Source organism: Chiloscyllium punctatum, chromosome 35, assembly GCF_047496795.1.
Source record: "Chiloscyllium punctatum isolate Juve2018m chromosome 35, sChiPun1.3, whole genome shotgun sequence".
NCBI lineage: Eukaryota > Metazoa > Chordata > Chondrichthyes > Orectolobiformes > Hemiscylliidae > Chiloscyllium > Chiloscyllium punctatum.
The window spans coordinates 16,204,121-16,225,661 of NC_092773.1; the positions used below are offsets into that span (position 1 = coordinate 16,204,121).

Genomic DNA, 21,541 nt, shown 5'->3' on the forward strand with positions numbered 1-21,541 from the left:
ACAACTGAAGGGGAAGTCTCATGTGGTCGGCAATGCTTACAGCTCAGCAATGCCCCTTGAGCCAGTGGATGCAAACTTTGAGTGGGAAAGCAAAAGAGAATTAAAGATAAAATCCAGTCCATGCAACTGAGGAAACTTGGTAGTTTTACCGAGACTTTTTATCAAACAGATACCCTGAATTTGCAACACATAGACATGTGATGGATGAGGAGGTTTTTCTGCCATTAAATACAATGTGTGAATAATGCTGAAAAACAAATATCACAAGTTTATTCTACCCAAGTTCTAATATCAGAACGTGATAGTTATAAGATTATTTAAACATACAGACATAGTTTAATGTTTATTATATACAAGAGTACTGTAGCATAGAATCATAGGTTCACAGAGAAGGTTTTGGCAAATCAGGAGGGTTTTTGATGAAGTAAATTGCAAGAAATGGCTTGCATCAGTGTCAGGGTGGAGGGGTTAACAGGCATCAGTAATCATAGGTCACAGTTAATATAACTTGTAAAGAAAACCAGGTGCAAGATGGGGAGAATGTTATGTACAGTGAATTATGATCAGACATTGACTGCCTGAAATTATGGTGAAAGCTAATTTCATAGGAATAAAATCTTGGTGGCTCTTATCGAGCTAGCTTGGGTCTGATGGGCAGAATGGTTTCCTTCTGAGCTGTGTATAATCCTATGGTTCTCGGAGTACTTTCACTCAGTAAGAACTTTTTAGTTTGTCCATAAAACACTCTGTTAAGAGCAAAGATGACACTTCTAAGTTTCAGTTTTTTAAAAAAAACATGATTTTTTTCTGTCATAATTTTTGCTTTTTACATATAAATGTATAAAAATAATAAAATCACATCATCATAGCCATAATGGTAGTGCTGATAACAGAAACTATGAACTCCAAAAAGGCAGAACTCAAATTATAACACTCACTTATAAATGTGGAAAAAATAGTACTGTAAATACTAATAAAAATTAGAAGTAAATTGTGGGAGCGAGGTTCCACATCAGACAACATCCTAAGCCACAAGGGACAAAGCTCAGACTAATGTGCATTTTCTGAGCTTCAAATAAAACACAACACCACCAGCGACTGTTAGACTTCAAACCTAATTCCATACTGGAACTCAAACCCCTTTGTGTTCTCTTCGTTGCCCTGTAAAATGTTGAGGCTTAACAACTGTTGATCTGGCAGTTTTCTGACTGCTTCTAACATGGGTTTTATTTTGCCATTCCTGGTTCTGAGCAGATCCAGGTGGCCCACTGTAAGACTGTTTAGAATTAACAAAGTGCTGGATGTAATCCACTTTCCAACCTGGATGGGCATTGGAGGAGGGGAGGGTATGCTCAGGGAGTGATTACTGGGTGTTGAATTTTTCATTTTGACCACCCAACAGAATTGTCCATTGACCATTCTTTTCCATCGCCCTCCAACCCCACAAATGATCAATTATCATTTAAACATGATTAGGGCAAGCTGCACTGCCCTTCAATTTTAGTTTTTAGTGGACAAAAGGGCAACAATAGTTGGATACAAATACCACTAATCACTACCTATTTTGATTAACACAAAATTAAGTGCCATTTCCTGTGTTTTTAATAATTCTTGAAGAACAGTTGTCACTTTGAGGTGTCCAAAATCGAAACATAAAAAGGGGAAAAAAAATCAAAACAATCTTTTGGTCATCTTTACTTACTCCCTTGGAATCTCTGAGCTTTCCACTCTGCATGATTTACAATCCCCAGAGCCATTTGAACACAACACTAAATGTTGCCCTGTTTATTACTTCAAGTCCATGGCATCTCCATTTTGAAATCTTCACTCAGTGGTTTCCTCACCGGTGTCCTCAGCTGCTGAATTGTTCTGAAGACTGACAGAGGAGGATGAGTCAAATTCTGCTGGGCAGTTTGGGTCATGTTCAGAGCAGCAGAGCCGGCCATCCAACGCTGAAGCAATCAAGGCTCCCTTCTGGTGGTCCTTACAGTAGGAGTTTGGGCAGAAGTCACAGAAGGAAGTTGAGGATTTGCCACACTCGTCACAATGGTGCCAAGGGCATTCCCATTTTCCTGGAGATTGAAGGAAAAACAGGAGTTGGGATTATGAATAATACGAACAGCTCAATTCATCATATGCTTTCCACACTAGAAAACATTGTAGCTGCTTCCGACAAATTTCAAAAACTCGTGGTTCTCCACACATCCACAACACTGAGTCCTTCACATATGCAGCAGATAACACTTCGCCCACTGCCTTCGTAAGTCAAGTGGAGCACCAGTCAACTTGGGAAATTGGCAACACCCAAGATTCCATTTCCATATTTTTTAAGAAAGGAAACATATAAAGCAGTACGACTAAGGTTTCTTCTATAATCTCAGCCTGGGGTTGAGTAAATGGACACAATCAGATCAGTTCCATGCCACTGATCTAAGGGATAACACATTTGTCATTTATATCTCCGCTGATAGTGGAGACACAATTCTGAATTAAGAGATAGGGACACAAAATTGTTTGGGCCCTTCTTCCATTACCAGATAGTCTCTACATCTGGACCAGGGGGCCTCAGTTCAAGTCCCACCTCTCTTTACCAGAGGTATGAGAGAGCAACTCTGAATAGGTTGATAAAAAGACTATGTTTTTATAACATTGTAGTATATTTTTCTCCGCTCGTATTAAAAAACAATTATCTTCTTCGTTCACAGGATGTGGGAACTGCTGACTCAACCAGCATTTATAGCCCTTCCCTATTTGCCCAGAGGGTAATTAAGAGTCAAGCACATTGCTGCGGGTCCGTCTCACATGTGGGCCAGACCAGGTAAAGACCATTTTCTCCCTGATATTGAACCAAATAAGTTTTTCCCAGAAACCTTCAACACAGAAGAAGAACAACTAATAAAGATGCAATTACTGTATCACTGCCTTTCTTTTGCCTCCTAGCACCATGCAACCTTCAGCACTTTATTTACCATCATGTCAACAGTAACCAATTGAACCAGCAGATAGCCAGTCTCAGCTTTGCCCTTTCCTGAAACCACAACAATGGCCCTAAGATAATATATGATGCACCAAGTGTTAATTGCTCCTCCACTGCCTCATACCTTCTGCTTATCAAGAACTTTAGAACCTCTCCCCCACCACACTCCACACATCCCATCCACATCACTGGAAGTCTTGTAGATGTTGAGAAAGCACCAAACCCATGCAACAATCCAAATAAATTCTTTTGGAAATCCTCAAAGTACTATACCTGCATTGTGAGGTATGTAACACAGGTTCCTGATCAGATCCCCTTAATAATCGGATAAAAATTTTAAACAGTGACTGAAGCAATCTAAAACTGACACAGGTACTGTTTTTATCCAAACTTCAGGTAGTTTGTCAAAAGATTAGATTGGAAAATTCTTAGAGAACAACAACACTATTCTGCTCACAAGCAAAACTGACGTGGAAATTGAAGGTTTTAATCAAGCACTGTGTGATGATGCTGCTCCTTTCACAAGGTGATTTGATCCTTGGTATTTTTTTCAGAGAGGTCGTAAAAGACAGACTCCAAAAAGTCTAAGTTGAAGGGTCAGGGCCGGTTTAATTATAGCTAACAGATACTGCCTCAAACAGAAGACTTCCAAGTTTAAAAAAAACACTTGTAAATGAAAGGGAAGTGGCCAGTTTTGCCAGCTCAGATTTTCTCTGGTTTTATTTTGTTTGAGAACAATAGTGTTTTTGAAGCTGCTAGACCCAAAGAAACAGGTCCATGCTGGTACTCTCACTCTCTGACATCTCTCCTCTAAGGCCCTGGGTTTGATATAACGTTTTTTTGCCAAGGGGTGTTTATGGCCAAGTATTGGGAACAGCATCATTACGTTGGGAGAACCCGTTGGGTTTTTGGATAGGTTAAGTTTTTCGGTATTGTGTTCTCTTTTGTTTGGGCTTCATTCGGTAATCTTGTCAATAAATTCAGTCTTATTTAAAACTAAGTGGTTTGACCAGCTGCATCTCTCCTGAGTCTGGGCTACTTTTTTGAAATGTTTTGAGGGGGTCTGGCCTGGTCAATAACAAACTGGGGGCTCTTTGCAGGATTTGTTCTTTTGTTACGATTTGGGATTAGGGTTCTTGGACACGTAGGTAGCAAGTGGTAGGTGTTAGTGTCTTTTGTTCTAGGTGTTGAATTCGGTTGATTTAAACAGTGCTTGGGATAGCAATGGCTCTTCCATTCACCATTAGATTTCTGGAAATGGAAGAAGTGACTTTGGGGTTTTCCAAAATGTGATTAAGGACAAGCTGCTGGAATTAGTAGACAGGCTGGAGCTGGAGCTGCCTCCTTCCATGAAGAAAGGGGTGATAATTACTGCATTTAAATTTGCTGGAAACACCATCAAAATCTTTAGAGATGGCTGAAATTCAATTGAAAATGAAGCAGCTTGAGTTAAAGGCAAAAGACCGGGAAAGGGCAACAGAAATGAAAAAGTTTGAATTGTGATTTAAAGCAGAGGAAAGAGAAAGAGAGAGAGAAAGAGATAAGGACAGAGAAGAAAGCAATCAAGAGAGGGAGTTTGAACTTCAGAAATTGGTACTTAAACAGAAGTTCAAAAATCCACTTTCTAAAGTAGTGAGACTATCCCAAATTCAGGCAGATGAGAAATGGGCATAAATTCATCAAGTCATAATGCCAGTGGGTGAAAGAAAGGGGGTGTTGCTAGTGGCACATGAGCGACCACTAGAGGGTCATTTTAAAGTGAGAGAAACTCAAGCTAAAATACAAAAACATTTTAACTGGACTGGACTGCACAAGGATATTGTTGAATTTTGCCAGACATGTCATACATGTCAGGAAATTGGAACACCACAGGCCGTAATAAAACCCGCACCTTTAATATCTATTCCTTCATTTGAGCAGCCTTTTACAAGAGTTTTAATTGATTTTTTAAAAATTTATTTATGGGACTTGGGCGTTGCTGGCCGGCCAGCATTCATAGCCCATCCCTATTTGCCCTTGAGGTGGTGGTGGTGAGCTACCTTCTAGAATCACTGCAGTCCACTTGCTGTGGGTTGACCCACAATGCTGGTAGGGAGGGAATTCCAAGATTTTGACCCAATGACTATGAAGGAACAGCAGTATCTTTCCAAGTCAGGGTGGTGAGTGGCTTGGAGGAGAACTTGCAGGTGGTGGTGTTCCCAAGTACCTGCTGCCCTGTCCTTCAAGATGGAAGTGGTCATGGGTTTGAAAGGTGCTGTCAAAGGATTTTTGGTGAATTACTGCAGTGCATCTTGTAGATAGCTACTGAGCCCCAGTGGTGAAGGGAGTTCATGTTTGTCAATGTGGTGCCAATCAAGCGGGTTGCTTTGTCCTGGATGGTGTCAAGTTTCTTGAGTGTTGTTGGAGCTGCACCCATCTGGGCAAGTTACACTCCTGACTTGTGCTTTGTAGTTGGCGGATAGACTTTGGGGTGTCAGGAGGGGAGTTACTCACTGCAGTATCCGTGGTCTCTGACCTGCTCTTGTAGCCACTGAGTTAATGTGGTAAGTCCAGTTGAGTTTCTGGTCAATGGTAACCCCAGGGATGTTCACAATGGGGGATTGAGTGACGGTAATATCATTCAATGTCAAGGGGCGGTGGTGAGAGTGCTTCGTATTGGTGATGGTAATTGCCACTTGTCAGCCCAAGCCTGGATATTATTCAGATCTTGTTGCATTTGAGCACGTACTGTTTCAATATCTGAGAAGTCACGAGTGGTGCTGAACACTGTGCAGTCATCAGCGAACATCCCCATTTCTGACCTTATGACAGAGGGAAGGTCATTGACGAAGCAGCTGAAGATGGTTGAGCCTAGGACATGACTCTGAGAGACTCCTGCAGAGATGTCCTGGAGCTGACATGACTGACCCTCCACAACCATCTTTCTTTGTGCCTAACCAGTGGAGTGTTTGTCCCCGGATATCTATTGATTCCAGTTTTGCCAGGTCTCCTTGATGCCATAGTCAGTCAAATGCGGCCTTGGTCAAATGACAAGGGCTGTCACTCTCACCTCACCTCTGGAATTCAGCTCTTTTGTTCATTCTTGAACCATGACTATTACGAGATCAGGAGCCGAGTGACCCTGGCACAACCCAAACTGGGTGTCACTATGCAGGTGGTTACTGAGCAGGTGCTGCTTGGTAGCACTGTTGATGACCTCTTCCATCACTGTACTGATGACCAACAGTAGATTGATTGGGCGGTAACTGGCTGGGTGGAATTTGTCCTGCTTTTTCCACATTGTCAGGTAGATGCCAGTGTTGTAACAGTACTGGAAGAGCTCGGCTAGGAAAGCAGCAAGTTCTGGAGTACACATCTTCAGTACTATTGTTGAAACGTTATCAGGGCCCATTGCCTTTGCAGTATCCAGTGCCTCCATCAATTTCTTGATGTCATGTGGAGTCAATCAAATTGGAGACTGTTACCTGTGCTGCTGGGGACCACTGGAGGAGCCTGAGGTGGATCATCCTGTAGGCACTTACGACTGAAGATTGTTGTGAATGCATCAACCTTATTTTCTGCACGGATGTGCTGGGGTCCTCCATCACTGAGGATGGTGATATTTGTGGAGCCTCCTCGTCCAGTGAGTTGTTTAATTGTCTACCACCAGTCACAAATGGATGTGGAAGGACTGCAGAGCCAAGATCTGATCTGTTGGTTCTGGGATCGCTTAGCTCTGTCTACAACTTGCTGTTTATGCCATTGGGCACACAAGTAGTCCTGTGTGGCAGCTTCAACAAGTTGACACTTCATTCTTAAGGATGCCCGACGCTGCTCTTGGCATGCCCTCCTGCACTCTCCATCGAACCAGAATTGATCCCCTGGCTTGATGGTAATGGTTGAGTAGGGGATATGCCAGGCCTTAAGGTTGCAGATTGTGCTGGATTACAGTTCTGCTGCTGTTGATGGCCCACAGAGCCTCATGGATGCCCAGTCTTGAGCTGCTGGCTTGATTTGAAATCTGTCCCATTTCGCACAGTGTTCTGCCACACAACACAATGAAGGCTATTCTCCACGTGAAGGTGGGCCTTCATCTCCACATGACATCAAGAAATTGATGGAGGCACTGGATACTGCAAAGGCAATGGGCCCTGATAACGTTCCAACAATAGTACTGAAGACATGTGCTCCAGAACTTGCTGCTTTCCTAGCCAAGCTCTTCCAGTACAGTTACCTATACTGTCATGGACAGCTGCTTCTGCAGTGGCAGATTAATAGGAGGTCAACTATGTGTTTTCCTCTTGTCGGTTCCTTCACCACCTGCCACAGACCCAGTCTAGCAGTTACACCCTTTAGGACCAGTTCAAATCAGTAATGCTGCTGCAGAGCCACTCTTGGTGGTGGACATTGAAATCCCCCACCCAGAGTACATTTTATGTCCTTGCCACCTCAGTGCTTCCTCCAAGTATTGTTCAACATGGAGGAATATGAATTCATCAACCGAAGGAGGACAGAAAGTGGTAACCAGTTTAACCTGAAGCTATGAGACTTCATGGGGTCCGGAGTCAATGTCAGGTACTCCCAGTGCAACTCCCTCCTGACTGTATACTACTATGCTACCATCTCTGTTGGGTCTATCCTGCCAGTGGGACAGGACATATCCATGGATGGTTGTGGTGGTGCCTGAGGTGTTATCTGTGAGGTTTGATTGCATTAGCATGACTACGACAGGTTGTTGCTTGACTAATTTGAGAGACAGCTCTCCCACGTTTAACACTAGCCCCCAGATATTGGTAAGGAGGACTTTGCATGGTTGTCAAGGCTGTTTTGCGTTTTTGCCGCTGTCTTTTCCGGTTCCAAGGTCAATGCCTGGTGGTACATCCGGTTTCATTTCTTTGTTGTGACTTGCTAGCAATTGATACAACTGAGTGGCTTACTTAGCTGTTTCAGAGAGCAGTTGAGAGTCAACTTCACTGCTTTGGCTCTGGAGCCCTATGTAGGTCAGATCAGGTCAGGATGACAGATTTCCTTCCCTGAAGGTCATGAGTAAATCAGATGGGGTTTTTTCCAATTGATAATTGGTCATCAGTCAACACTTAATTCCAGATATTTTTATTGATTCCAAATTCCTCCATTGGCCGTGGCAGGTTTTCAAAGCCAGGTCCCCAGAACATTATTCTGGGCTTCTGCAGCGATAATACCACTAAGCCATTGCCTCCCCCATATTGATTGCAGAGCACCCCAACCTAAAACAAACAGTGGGAATCAGTGTTTGTTAACAGTAATGGATATGTCCAGTTGATTTGCAGAGGCCATTCCATTATCCAATATCACAGCTAAAAGGACTGTAAAGGAATTACTCAAATTTTTCATGAGATACCAACTACCTATAGAGATACAACCAGATCAAGGATCAAATTTCACATCAAAATTATTCAAGGAAGTTCTGGATAGCTTTGGAATAAAACAATTCAAATCGATTGCGTACAATCCAGAATCACAGGGAGCACTAGAAAGATGGCATCAGACATTAAAGACCATGTTGAGGGCTAATAGTCAAGACTATCCAAATAATTGAGATAAGGGGCTTTTTACGATGAGAGATGCACCGAATGAATCGACCAAATTCAATCCATTTGAATTTGTTTTTGGGTATGAAGTGGGAGCATCGCTAAAAGTGATTAAGGACAAATTGTTAAGTCAGAATTCAGAGATCACGTATTTGGACCATGTGTCAAATTTTTGGCAACAGTTAAATCGAGCGGGGGAGTTGGCTAGACGGCATTTAAAACTATCATAGCATACAATGAAACAGGAAGCAGACAAGAAATCAAAAACTCAATTTTACTATCGGAGATAAGGTGTTTGTGTTAGTTCCAGTGACAGGTGAACCTTTAAAAGCAACGTTTAGTGGACCTTATCAAGTCGAAAGGAAATTAAATGAGGTGGACTACTTAATATGGACTCCAGACAGAAAGAAATCTCAGAGTCATGTGAATATGCTCAAAAGGTATTCTGACAGGGAAAGAGAGCCAAAGGAGACTGTGTTACTGTTTACAATATAGAGTGGAGAACCAAGTTCACAGGATCCTGAATTGGATATTCCTTGAAGTAAATTGGACTATGAAGACGTTGTCAAAAATTGGGATAAATTATTGAGTTACCTTCCAGAGGAAAATCAAAATGACCTGAAAGAGTTATTATTATCACAGGGGAGATATGTGGAACTATTTTTGATGTAGTTAGAGGAGATGCTGTTCCGATTAAGCAACATCTGCAGAGGCACAATGGTCTAAAGTTGGCACAGACTCAAAAGGAGATCGAACGCATACTTCATTGAGTTAGAGTGACTGGAGCTCACCAATTGCAATTGTGCCAAAACTAGATGGTACCCAAAAGTGAAATGTGTACCATCACAAAGACTGATGCATATCCGATTCTGTATTTCGAAGACTGTATTGAGAAAGTGGGGCAAGCAACTTATATTTCAACTTATATTGCTCAGAGGATACTGGCAGGTACCTTTGTCAGAAAGAGCAACGGTAATTTTGGCTTTCACAATGCCGAACGGACTATATCAGTTTAAAGTCATGCTGCATGATATGAAAAATGTGCCAGCCACATTTCAGAGACTAACCAGGACGGTTATTGCCAGAGTACCCAACTGTGCCGAATATGTAGATTCCTGTGCAATGTTCAATCACACATGGAAGGAACATTTGCAACATTTATCAGACTTGTTCGATCAACTTCGGAAGGCAGGTTTGGTGATAAACCTGGCAAGAAGTGAATTTGGCAAAGCCCAAGTCACCTTCCTGGGCCATGTTTTTGGACACGGAAAAAATGGTGCTATGGGATGGTAAAACAAAAGTTATTTGGGAGCTTGCCACACCATCGACAAAAGGAGCAGTACTACAATTCCTGGGATTGTCTGGATTTATCAAAACTTTACACTATGTTTGAGCAGTGTGGTTCCTCCACTCACTGAATTGCTGAAGAAAGGCAAGAGGTTTCAGTGGATGGCAGACGATCAAAATGTATTTGACAACCTGAAAGCTGTGTGAACCACTGCTCCAGTATTAGCCACACTTCATTATGCAAAGCCATTCAAGCTGGCTATCGATGTGAGCGACATGGGTGTCACTGCTGTGCTCTTACAGGAAGACAGCGAGTAGATAGAAAGACCTGTCAGCTATTTCTCGAGGAAACTGAACATTCATCAGTGGAAATATTCAACGGTTGAGAAGGAGACTTTGAGCTTGGTGTTGGCGTTCAACATTTCAATGGTTATGCCACTAGTATCATATTGAGACAATCATATACACTGATCATAAGTTCCTCCATAAACATTAATGGGTTAAGGACAAAAATAGCAGACTGTTTAGATGAAGCTTGTTGTTACAGCCATTCAATTTGAAAATTATGCATATTGCAGAACGAGGCTTGAATGAGAAACGGAAGTGTGCAGTGGCAGGAGTACAACAGACTGAAATAGTGTAGTATTACATGTTTATAATCAATGTAATGTATATGTGCCTTGTAGAGTACTAACAATTTAGGATGAAGGGGTTTGAGAATGAAGCCATCTTCAGGTATTGATGGGCTTTTTTTTTTAAAGGGGAGAGGTGTGACTATGCTGCTCCTTTAACAAGGTCCTTGGGATTTTTTTTCCAGAGAGGTCGTGAAAGATGCAGACTCTGCAAAGTCCTAGTTGATGGGTTTTAGGGCCAGTTTGATTATAGCTAACAGATACTGTCTCATGCAGAAGACTTTCAAGTTTTAAAAAACACTTGTATAATGAAAGGGAGGTGGCCAGTTCTGCCAGCTCAGATTTTCTCTGGTTTTAGAACAATAGTGTTTTTGAAGCTGCTGGACCCAAAGAAGCAGGTCCATGCTGGTACTCTCACTCTCTGGTTTCTCTCCTCTAAGACCCTGGGTTTGATTTAACCTTTATTTTGCCAAGACGTGTTTATGGGGATGGCTGCACGCATTGGGAACAGCAACATTAAGTTGGGATGACCTGCTGGGTTTTTTGAAACATTAAGTTATTCGGTATTCTCTTCTTTTTTGATTGTGTGTCATTCGGTTATCTTGTAAATAAATTGTTTTGTTTAAAACCAAGTGGTTTGAGCAGCTGCATCTCTCCTGGAATATCCACTGTACACCTGCTTAAGACAACGAGCAAAGTTCGGGTCTGGGCTACTTTTTGAAATGTTTTGAGTGGGTCTGGCCTGGTCGGTAACAACTGAAATCTTTCACTCATTTTTCACAGCTTCAAATCATGCAATACCTTCTGATGTGACCTGCAGAAAAATAAGTTTACAACAGAGGGTAGTGAGAACAACCTTGCTCAAATGGAGATCAACATTTAGATTAAAGCACCAGCTTGGGTCTCAGAGCTGCAGACACAAGCAGCACACAGCTCCTTGACATCCAACCAACTGTTGAAAGTCACACTAACTTGGTTTGCACAGCATCTTCAAAACATGGTCACATTTCAACATGCACTCAACCCATAATGTTCCGTAGCTAAAAGTAATTTTAAAAGTACCCCAAGCGATATTTATTTCAGACATATATACTGATGCTTACCGAAGGGTGGTTTAGTCAAGTTTAGGCATGACAAATGGTATGCTTTGGGACAATCTTTCTTATCACACATCACAAGCTCGCCTCCATCACAGCATCGGTAGCAGTAGTCCTCATGCATTTTTCTGATATCTATTTTGGTTTTACGTTTCTTCATCTTTTTCTTTGCATTTTTTGCCTTTTCTTCATTCGCCGTTGCAGCAGCTGTCTAGTAAATCCAAGAGGCAAAACTTCAGTTTCATCATATCACTGCAGCAAATGACCAAGTTTTTATTTCTAAAATATGTCACCATTGATGAAGTAACTTGTTTGCTTTCACTTCAGTCCCATGAACGCTTCACAGTTCTTGGTTTTTTCTGAACTAGGCTTTTATTAAGTAGCAATCAAAATTGGAAGATAACTACCTTTGTGGGTTGAGAGGGGATCCAATAAAGATGAACAGGACAAACTGGAACCAAGCAATGAATTATCTTTTAAAGAGGAGATGCTCCAGGTACAGGTTCAATCCAACAAGGGTAAAAGGGAAGAGAGCCAAAGATCAAGCACCTTGGATGATAATGCAGATACAGAATATGAGGGATCAAAATAATTAAGGGGGTTGGAGTTTCAAGCGATAGCCAGGTCATACACCACAAATTGAAAAGAGGGGTGAAGAGGAAAATAAAACTCGCAAAGAGTGCGTGAAATCTTCTGCAACCCACAGTAAGTCGTGGCAATACTCTGGTCAGGTGGTGCCTGTCCGACACAAAGAGGGTGACATATGTTTAGTCATAAGAAAGGGTTGGAAAAACTTGAATCATGGAGTCTCACAGCACAGAGACAGGTCCTGTGGCCCAAGCTCGTCCATGCCAACCAAAATGTCCATCTGCGCTAACCACATTTCCCTGCACTTGGCCCATATCCTTCCAAATCTTCCTTAACCATGTATTTGTTCAAATCCCTTTTAAATGTTGTTTACGTACCCACATCACCCACTTCCACTGGCAGCTCATTCCATCTGCATATCACCCTCTGTGTAAAAAAAGTTGCCCTTCAGGTTCTCTTTCATTCTTTCCCCTCTAACCTCAAATGGATGCCCTCTAGTCCTCAATTCCCCAACCCAGGGAAAAAGAATGAGCTCAGACCCTTGAGACCTGACAACATCCTTGTGAATTTCTTCTGAACCCTTCCCAGTTTAATGACATCCTTCCTGTTATAAGGTGACCAAAACTGAACACCATACTCCAAGTGCAGCCTCACCAATGTCACATATAACGACAACATAACTTCCCACCTTCAATACTCAATGCCCTGACTGAGAAAGGCCAGTGTGCCAAAAGCCTTCTTCACTGGCCTGTCTTCCTGTGACTCCATCTTCAGAGAACTGTGAACCTAAACTCCAAGGTCCCTCTGTTCCACAACATTCCTTAAGGCCCTACCATTCACCATGAAACTCCTGGCTTGACTTGACTTTCCAAAATGCAAGACCTCACACTTAGTTGTATCAAATTCCATTTGCCATTTCTCAGCCCACTTCGCCAGCTGATCAAGGTCCTGCTGCAATTCCTGATCACCTTCTTCACTGTCCATAACATACTGTCCACCCGTTTTAGTGTCATCAGCAAACTTATTAATAATGCCTGTACATTCTGATCCAAATCATTGATAGAGGTAACAAACAGCAATGGGCCCAGCACCGACCCCTGAGGTACTCCTCTAGTCACAGGCTTCCAGTCTAACAAGCATCCTTCCACTATTACCCTCTGCTTCTGACCATCAAGCCAATTGTGTATCCAATTTGCCAGCTCACCCTGGATTCCATGCGACTAACCTTCCAGAGCAGCCGAGCGTGTGGAACCTTATCAAAGACCTTACTGAAATCTCTATAGTGGTCTACCACCCTGCCCTCATCAACCTTCCTGGTCTCTTCATCAAAGAACTCTAACAAATTTGTGAGGCATGATCTCCCACTCACAAAGCCATGCTGACTCCTCCTAATAAAACCCTATCTTTTCAAATGTATATATATCTCATCCCTCAGAATCTTCTCAAGTAACTTACCCACCACAGATGTTAAGCTTTCTGGTCTATAGTTCCCAGGCTTTCCTTTGCAGCCCTTCTCGAATAAGGGCACAACATTCACTACCCTCCAGTCTTCTGGGACCTCACCCATGGCTAACAATGGTGCAAAAATATCAGCCAAGGCTCCCACAATTTCTTTCCTGGCCTTTTGCAGTGTTCTTGGATATATCTTGTCAGAAGAGGAAGTTTATCCACCTTCATACATTCTAATACATCCAACAGACTGACCCCAAGAGATCACCACTAACTTTCCGAACCTCTGGTCTTCTTATCTTTTTCCACTGTAAACATAGAGGGGAAATATTCATTGAGGACCCCACCTATCTCCTGCATGTCCACTTTGGTCCTTGAGGGGTCCTATTCCCTCTGTAGCTATTCTTTTTCCTTTCATATACTGAAAGAACCTCTTTGGACTCATCCCAATCTTCTCAGCCAAGGCTATCTTGTGCCTACTTTTTGCCCTCCTGATTTTCTTCTCCTGTATTCCCTGCATATATCCTTGATCCCAGCTGCCTGTACCTGAGCCATACCACCTCCTTTTTTCTGGTCAAAGCCGAAATATCCCTTGTCATCCAGGGTTCTCCATTCCTGCCAACCTTGCCTTTCACCCTCACAGGAACATTTTGGCCTTGAACTTTAACTATCTCACTTTTTAAGGCCTCCCACTTGCCAGAGGTTCCTTTGCCTCCAATCAACTCTTGCAAGCTCCTGTGTAATTCCATCAAAATTCAAACTTAGAACTTGAACCTGTGGATCAGTGTTGTCCCTCTCCACAACTATTTTAAAATTAATATAATTATGGTCACTGGTCCCAAAGTACTCTCCCACTGTCACCTGTCCTGCCCTATTTCCCAAGAGTAGGTCGACTTTTGCCCATTCCAGAGTAGGATCCTCAACATACTTCCGAAGGAAACTTCCTTGACGCACTTAACAAATTCCACCCATGTGAGCCCTTAATGCTCTGGCTGTCCCAGTCGATGTTAAGAAAATTAAACTCCCCTACTATGACAACCCTAATGCTCTTGCAAGTCTCCCCAGTCTCTCTGCATATTTGTTCCTCTAATTCCCGTTGACTATTTGGGGCCTACAGTACAGCCCCAATAATATCACCATCCCCTTCCCTCTTAGCTCCACCCCCAAAGCCTCAGTAGATGAGCCTTCAGCCATCATATTTCATTTCTGACTACTGCTGTGATACTCGCCTTAATCAAAAATCCAACTTCCCCTCCCCTCTTTCCACCACTTGTATCCCACCTCAAGTCGCTTAACCCTGGTGCGTTAAGCTGCCAGTCCTGTCCCTCTCTTAGCTAGGTTTCTGTAATAGCTATAATATCCCAGTCAGATGTACCTATCCGCTCCCTGAGCTCATCGACCTTACCCGTCAGCTCTCTTGCTTAATGGGATTCATATTTTTACAGGAAGAAAATACTGGCAAACTGGAAAGAACTTGGACTGGATAAGACTCTGTCCCAGCAACATGCATTCCAGTTTCTTAGTGAAGTGGGTGTAGAGATAAGAGAAGGGCTTTGTATGATCTTCCAGTCCTGCCTGGGGAGGCCAGAGATCAGTGAGTTGCAAAATAACATCCTTGTTCAAGAAGGAATGTCAGGACACTTCTTGTAATCATGTGTCAATTGAACAGCTATGGTGGATTTAGAAATCATCTTTCCTTTATCTTTCTTGGTTTCCCCTACCAAATAGCACATGCTTGTGTCTGATTCCATGCAACCCTATTGCAACCTGCTACGGCTCGAGACATGCCGCTCTACACGAACGGGAGCTTGGTAGCTCAGTTGATAGAGCATAAGATTACCCGATAATCCAGAGTTCAAATCTCTAACTGGGTGTGCTGTTTTGATCAGAGTTTGTTCAATTCTCTGCACCACAAGCCTCCACTGCACTTATAGTACGTCTGACGCAAGGGAGGGTGCCTAACAAGGGTCCCAAATAAACAGCCACTAAGAAGCATATCAAAGGCGAGAAGCATCTACAAGGTGCTTAAGCAGGTCCACCTGGACACCAGCATCTCCTCTGCAGCCATGAGTGTCATCAACTCATTCATCAATATCTTTGAGCACATCACCAGCAAGGCCTCCTGCCTCATAGGCAATAGCATGACCATCTCTTCCTGAAAGATCCAGACCACAGTCCACCTGCTGCTGCTTCAGGAGCTGGCCAAACCATGCCATCCCCATGGACACCAAGACAGTAGTTACAAATGAAGCCTCCTAGCAGACAATATTACAAGGAAGAGAATAAATAACGATAACAAGCCTGTCTGACCAGGAATCTCTTCCTCTCTTACTGTACGCGATCCACTTAGGTTGCAAGGATAGCAGATTGATCCTAACCATTTGGCCAAATTTTCAGCATGTGGAGCATGCTCACATGCTCCAGCATTTTGAGATCAAGGAAGTGGTGGTGTTGGGTCTCTTGAAGAGCATTGAGGTGGACACATCCCCATGGAATCTCCCCAGGTTGTTGAGAGAGGCAAGATATGTGATTGCTGCGGACTTGACTAAGACCTTTGTATCCTCATTAGCCACTGGAGAGGTCTCACAAGACTGGTGAGTAGCTAATGTTGTTCCTCTGTTCAAGAAGGGTAATAGGTATAATTCCAGGAACGGGTGAGTCTCACATCAATGGTTGGGAAGCTATTAGAAATAATTCTTCGGGATAGGATTTATACACATTTGGAAAAGCACAGCCTAATTACGGACAGTGAGCAGGGCTTTATGTGGGCAGGTCATGTCTTTTAAGTTGACTGAATGTTTCAAAGAGGTGACAAAGGTGATCTAGGAGGGTAGAGCAGTGGATATTGTCTACTGTGATTTCAGTAAGGCTTTCGACAATGTCCCTCATGATAGGCTCATCCACCAGATTAACGTGCATGGGATCCACATTAACTTGGACACATGGATTCTGAATCAATTTCTGAATCCTTGGAGGGGGCAAGGCAGAGGGTGGTGGTGGAAAGGTATTTTTCAGGCTGGAGGTCTGTGACTAGTGGTGTTCCACAGGGATCCATACTGGGATCTCTGCTGTTTACAATTATATAAAGGAGATATGAGGAGCAAGTTTTATTTACAGAGTTTGAAGAATCGGTAACGTGCTGCCATGGGTGGTGATGGAGGCAGATATGATCGGGGCGTGAGAGAATAAGCACATGAATAAGCAAGGAATAAAGGAACAGACTAAGGGCAGGCAGAAGGGATTTTGGCATCATGTTTGGCACAACATCGTGGGTTGAAGGGCCCGTTCCTGTGCTGTACTGTTCTAAGTAAGTAATCTTATTTGGCCATTCCAGACTTTGTGCTTCTGGCTTACATGCTGCGACACAATCCACACCAGCACAACATCTCCCTTTCAAAACAAGAATCAAAGGGGGAGCAAAAACTCATCAACAGGCTTTTGCTAAGATCAGATTTTATGAGGAACGCCAATGCAAATTTTTGAAAGGCAAATTTAGGATAGCTGAGCGGCATAGACGAGTTGGACTGAAAGGTCTGTTTCTGTGCTGTACATCTCTTATTGACTCTATAACATAGTCGTTCTCTCAAACTCATCCCAGACAGGCAATGTCCCAGGAACCACAAACAAAAAAGCCCCAACCAACTGCAGATGCTGGAAATCAGAAATAAAAACATAAATTGCTGGAAAAACTCAGGTCTGACAGTTTATGTGGACAGAAAGCAGAGTTTATATTTCAGCATCCAATGATCCTTCCTCAGAACTTCTGCTTTCTCTCCAGATTTGCTGCCAGACCTGCTGAGCTTTCCTAGCAATTCCTGTTTTGTTCCCGGAAACAACCATTACCTTTCATCACTATTGAGGCAGCAACCGAGGAGCAGGAGAACCGACCAACTCCCACAGCTACCTAGATTACACCTCCTCCCACCCTGCCCCCTGTAAAACGCCATCCCATATTCCCAATGCCTTCGCCTCCGCCGCACCTGCTCCCAGGAGGACCAATTCCATTACCGAACAACCCAGATGGCCTCCTCCTTCTTCAAAGACCGCAATTTCCCCTCCGACGTGGTCAACAATGCTCTCCACTGCATCTCCTCCACTTCCCGCTCCTCCGCCCTTGAACCCCACCCATCCAATCGCCACCAGGACAGAACCCCACTGGTCCTCACCTTCCACCCCACCAACCTCCGGATACATCGTATCATCTTCCGTCATTTCCGCCACCTCCAAACAGACCCCACCACCAAGGATATATTCCCCTCCCCACTTCTATCAGCGTTCCAGAGAGACCACTCCCTCCACGACTCCCTTGTCAGGTCCACACCCCCCACCAACCCAACCTCCATTCCCGGCACCTTCCCCTGCAACCGCAAAAAGTGCAAAACTTGCGCCCACACCTCCCTCCAAGGCCCCAATGTGATTCCATATCCGTCGCAAATTCACCTGCACCTCCACACACATCATTTACTGTATCCGCTGCACCCGATGTGGTCTCCTCTACATTGGGGAGACAGGCCACCTACTTTCAGAACATTTCTGGGACACCCGCACCAACCAACCCAACCATCCCGTGGCTGAACACTTCAACTCCCCCTCCCACTCCGCCAAGGACATGCAGGTCCTTGGCCTCCTCCATCGCCAGACCCTGGCCACATGACGCCTGGAGGAAGAGCGCCTCATCTTCCGTCTAGGAACCCTCCAACCACAAGGAATGAATGCAGATTTCTCCAGCTTCCTCATTTCCCCTCCCCCCAACTTATGTCAGTCCCAACCCCCGGATTCAGCACCACCCTCTTTACCTGCAATCTTCTTCCCGACCTCTCCGCCCCCACCCCCTCTCCAGCCTATCACCCTCACCTCCTTCCACCTATCATCTTCCCAGCGCTCCTCCCCCAAATTCCCTCCCCCCTACCTTTTATCTTAGCCAGCTTGGCACACCAGTCTCATTCCTGAAGAAGGGCTTATGCCCGAAACGTCGATTCTCCTGCTCCTCGAATGCTGCCTGGCCTGCTGTGTTTTTCCAGCGCCACATTTTTCAACTCTGATCTCCAGCATCTGCAGTCCTCACTTTCACCTTTCATCACTATGTCCTGTTCCAACAGCAGTGAGGTATAGTTTGGATGGAACCACCCAAACAGTTCTCGACTGGAACTCTGAAACCTTTCAAATGTGTTGACACGAGGTCAAAGATACTTCCCGCCACCCCCTACTCCTCAGCTGATGGATCATTATTCTTTATGTTCAATGCCGTTGTTGGGAAAACCTATGGGTGGTGAGGGCATACAATGTATTCTGGATGTGGGACTTAAATGTCCATAACCAACACCTTAGCGGCACCACAACTGACTGAAGTGAAGTCCGAAAGGACATAGCTCCTAGTTGAGGTTTGTGACAGACGGGAAAGGAAACAAGGAAAGTTTTATTTAATGGCATTCTCACCATTCTATTGGTATCTTCTACATATGCTCATGTATGACAGTTTGGAGAGAGAGACACCTTGATTATGACAACTGCATAAACATTGTGCACATCGTGAGGACAGTGCAGGAGAGACAGAGAGAGAGAGAGAAAACCTGCACAGTTACTGTCTTTGCTGTTTTTGAAATCATGTATCGCTGGACATTGGAGTGCGTCTGGGAAAATTAACAAACAATGAATTTCACAACTAATCTTGGAGGAACTGGTTTGGGCGAAGTTCACAACACAGAATCAGATAAGTTAATTGTTGTTTTAAGTCTGTCCAATACAAAGGCTGTATTAGTGAGTACAGTGGGTTGTTTCTTGATTATATGTTTTTGTAGATAAGGCTCTTGATTAAAATTAAAATATAAGCCATAGCTATTAATTTAACCTGGGGCAGTGTTTGTAGAGGAATAAGACGGTTTTATTTTCTGGGTCTGTAGATTTTGAAGGAGCAAAAATGGCCTTTGCAGTGATATGTACTTGTTGTCAGATGTGGGAGTTTAAAGAGAGTTTAAGAGTTACTGCGGATTATATCTGCCATAAATGCTGTTGGATGTGAATCTTATCAGATCAAGTTGGAGAGACAGATAGAAGCGATGAGGAATTTGAAACAGCAACAGTATGTGATGGATGGCAATTATAGGAAGGTGGGAAAAGTCTCTGATACAGTCACATAGATGGGTGAACTCCAGGAAGGGTAAGACAGGTAGGCAGCTAGTGGAGTCTTTTGAGGATATACCCATTTCAAACAGCTATGCTGTTTTGGAAAATGTAGGGGGTAATGGATTCTCAGGGGAACGTAGCACGAACAACCAAGCTTCTGGTATTGAGACTGGCTCGAATGCAACAAGGGGTAAGTCGGCTTCCAAAAGATCAATTGTGTTAGGGGATTCCGGAGTCAGAGGTACAGACAGACGTTTCTGTGGCCAGCAGAGAAAAAGCAGAATGGTGTGTTGTTTCCCTAGTGCCAGGATAAAGGATGTCTCAGAGAGGGTGCAGAATGTTCTCACGGGGGAGAGAGGCCAGCAAGACGTCATTGTCCACATTGGAACCAATGATATAGGAAGGGAAAAAGGTTGAGATTCTGAAGGGAGATTACAGAGAGTTAGGCAGAAATTTAAAAAGGAGATCCTCAAGGGTAGTAATATCTGGATTACTCCCAGTGCTACGAGCTAGTGAGGGCAGGAATAGGAGGATAGAGCAGATGAATGCATGGCTGAGGAGTTGGTGTATGGGAGAAGGATCCACATTTTAGGATCATTGGAATCTCTTTTGGGGTCAAAGTGACCTGTACAAGGAGGTTGGATTGCACCTAAATTGGAAGGGAACTAATATACTGGCAGGGAAATTTGCTTGAACTGCTTAGGAAGATTTAAACTAGTAAGGTGGGGGCGTGGGACCCAGGGAGATAGGGAGGAAAGAGATCATTCTGAGACTGGTACATTTGAGAACAGAAGTGAGTCAAACAGTCAGGGCAGGCAGGGACAAGGTGAGACTAATAAATTAAACTGCATTTATTTCAATGTAAGGGGCCTAACAGGGGAGGCAGATGAACTCAGGGCATGGTTGGGAACATGGGACTGGGATATCACAGCAATTACAGAAACATGGCTCAGGGATGGGCAGGACTGTCAGCTTAATGTTCCAGGATAGAAATGCTACAGGAAGTTTAGAAAGGGAGGCAAGAGGAGGAGGAGGAGGAGGAGGAGGAGGAGTGGCATTTTCGATAAGGGATAGCAAGACAGCTGTGCTGAGGGAAGATATTCCTGGAAATACATCCAGGGAAGTTATTTGAGTGGAACTGAGGAATAAGAAAGGGATGATCCCCTTATTGGGATTGTATTGTAGACCCCCCAATAATCAGCAGGAAATTGAGAAACAAACTTGTAAGGAGATCTCAGCTATCTGTAAGAATAATAGGGCGGTTATGGTAGGGGATTTTAACTTTCCAAACATAGACTGGGACTGCTATAGTGTGAAGGGTTTAGATGGAGAGGAATTTCTTAAGTGCGTACAAGACAATTTTCTGATTCAGGATGTGGATGTACCTACTAGAGAAGGTGCAAAACCTACTCTTGGGAAATAAGGCAGGGCAGGTGACTGAGGTGTCAGTGGGGGAGCACTTTGGGGCCAGCGACCATTCGTTTTGAAATAGTGATGGAAAAAGATAGACCAGATCGAAAAGTTGAAGTTCTAAATTGGAGAAAGGCCAATTTTGACGGTATTAGGCAAGAACTTTCTAAGCTGATTGGGGGCAGATGTTCGCAGGTAAAGGGACAGCTGGAAAATGGGAAGCCTTCAGAAATGAGATAACAAGAATCCAAAGAAAGTATATTCCTGTTAGGGTGAAAGGGAAGACTGGTAGGTACAGGGAATGCTGGATGACGAAAGAAATTGAGGGTTTGGTTAAGAAGAATGAAGCATATGTCAGGTATAGACAGGATAGATCGAGTCAATCCCTAGAAGAGTATAAAGAAAGTAGGAGTATACCTAAGAGGGAAA

At 43.7% G+C, this 21,541-nt stretch overlaps 1 protein-coding gene across 5 annotated transcripts in view; it reads right to left on the minus strand.

Annotated features, from left to right (window-relative positions):
* Nucleotides 1-248: 248 nt before the first annotated feature.
* Nucleotides 249-21,541, minus strand: part of nsd3 (nuclear receptor binding SET domain protein 3) — a 104,753-nt gene continuing 83,460 nt past the window's right edge. For all 5 annotated transcript variants that reach the window (XM_072554119.1, XM_072554120.1, XM_072554116.1 and 2 more), the window contains 2 exons: nt 11,549-11,753; nt 249-2,072 (listed from right to left, as the gene is read on the minus strand). In XM_072554119.1, the coding sequence (XP_072410220.1) occupies nt 1,825-2,072; nt 11,549-11,753 (453 nt within the window). In that variant the 3' untranslated portion in view covers nt 249-1,824. The remainder of the gene's footprint in view (nt 2,073-11,548; nt 11,754-21,541) is intronic.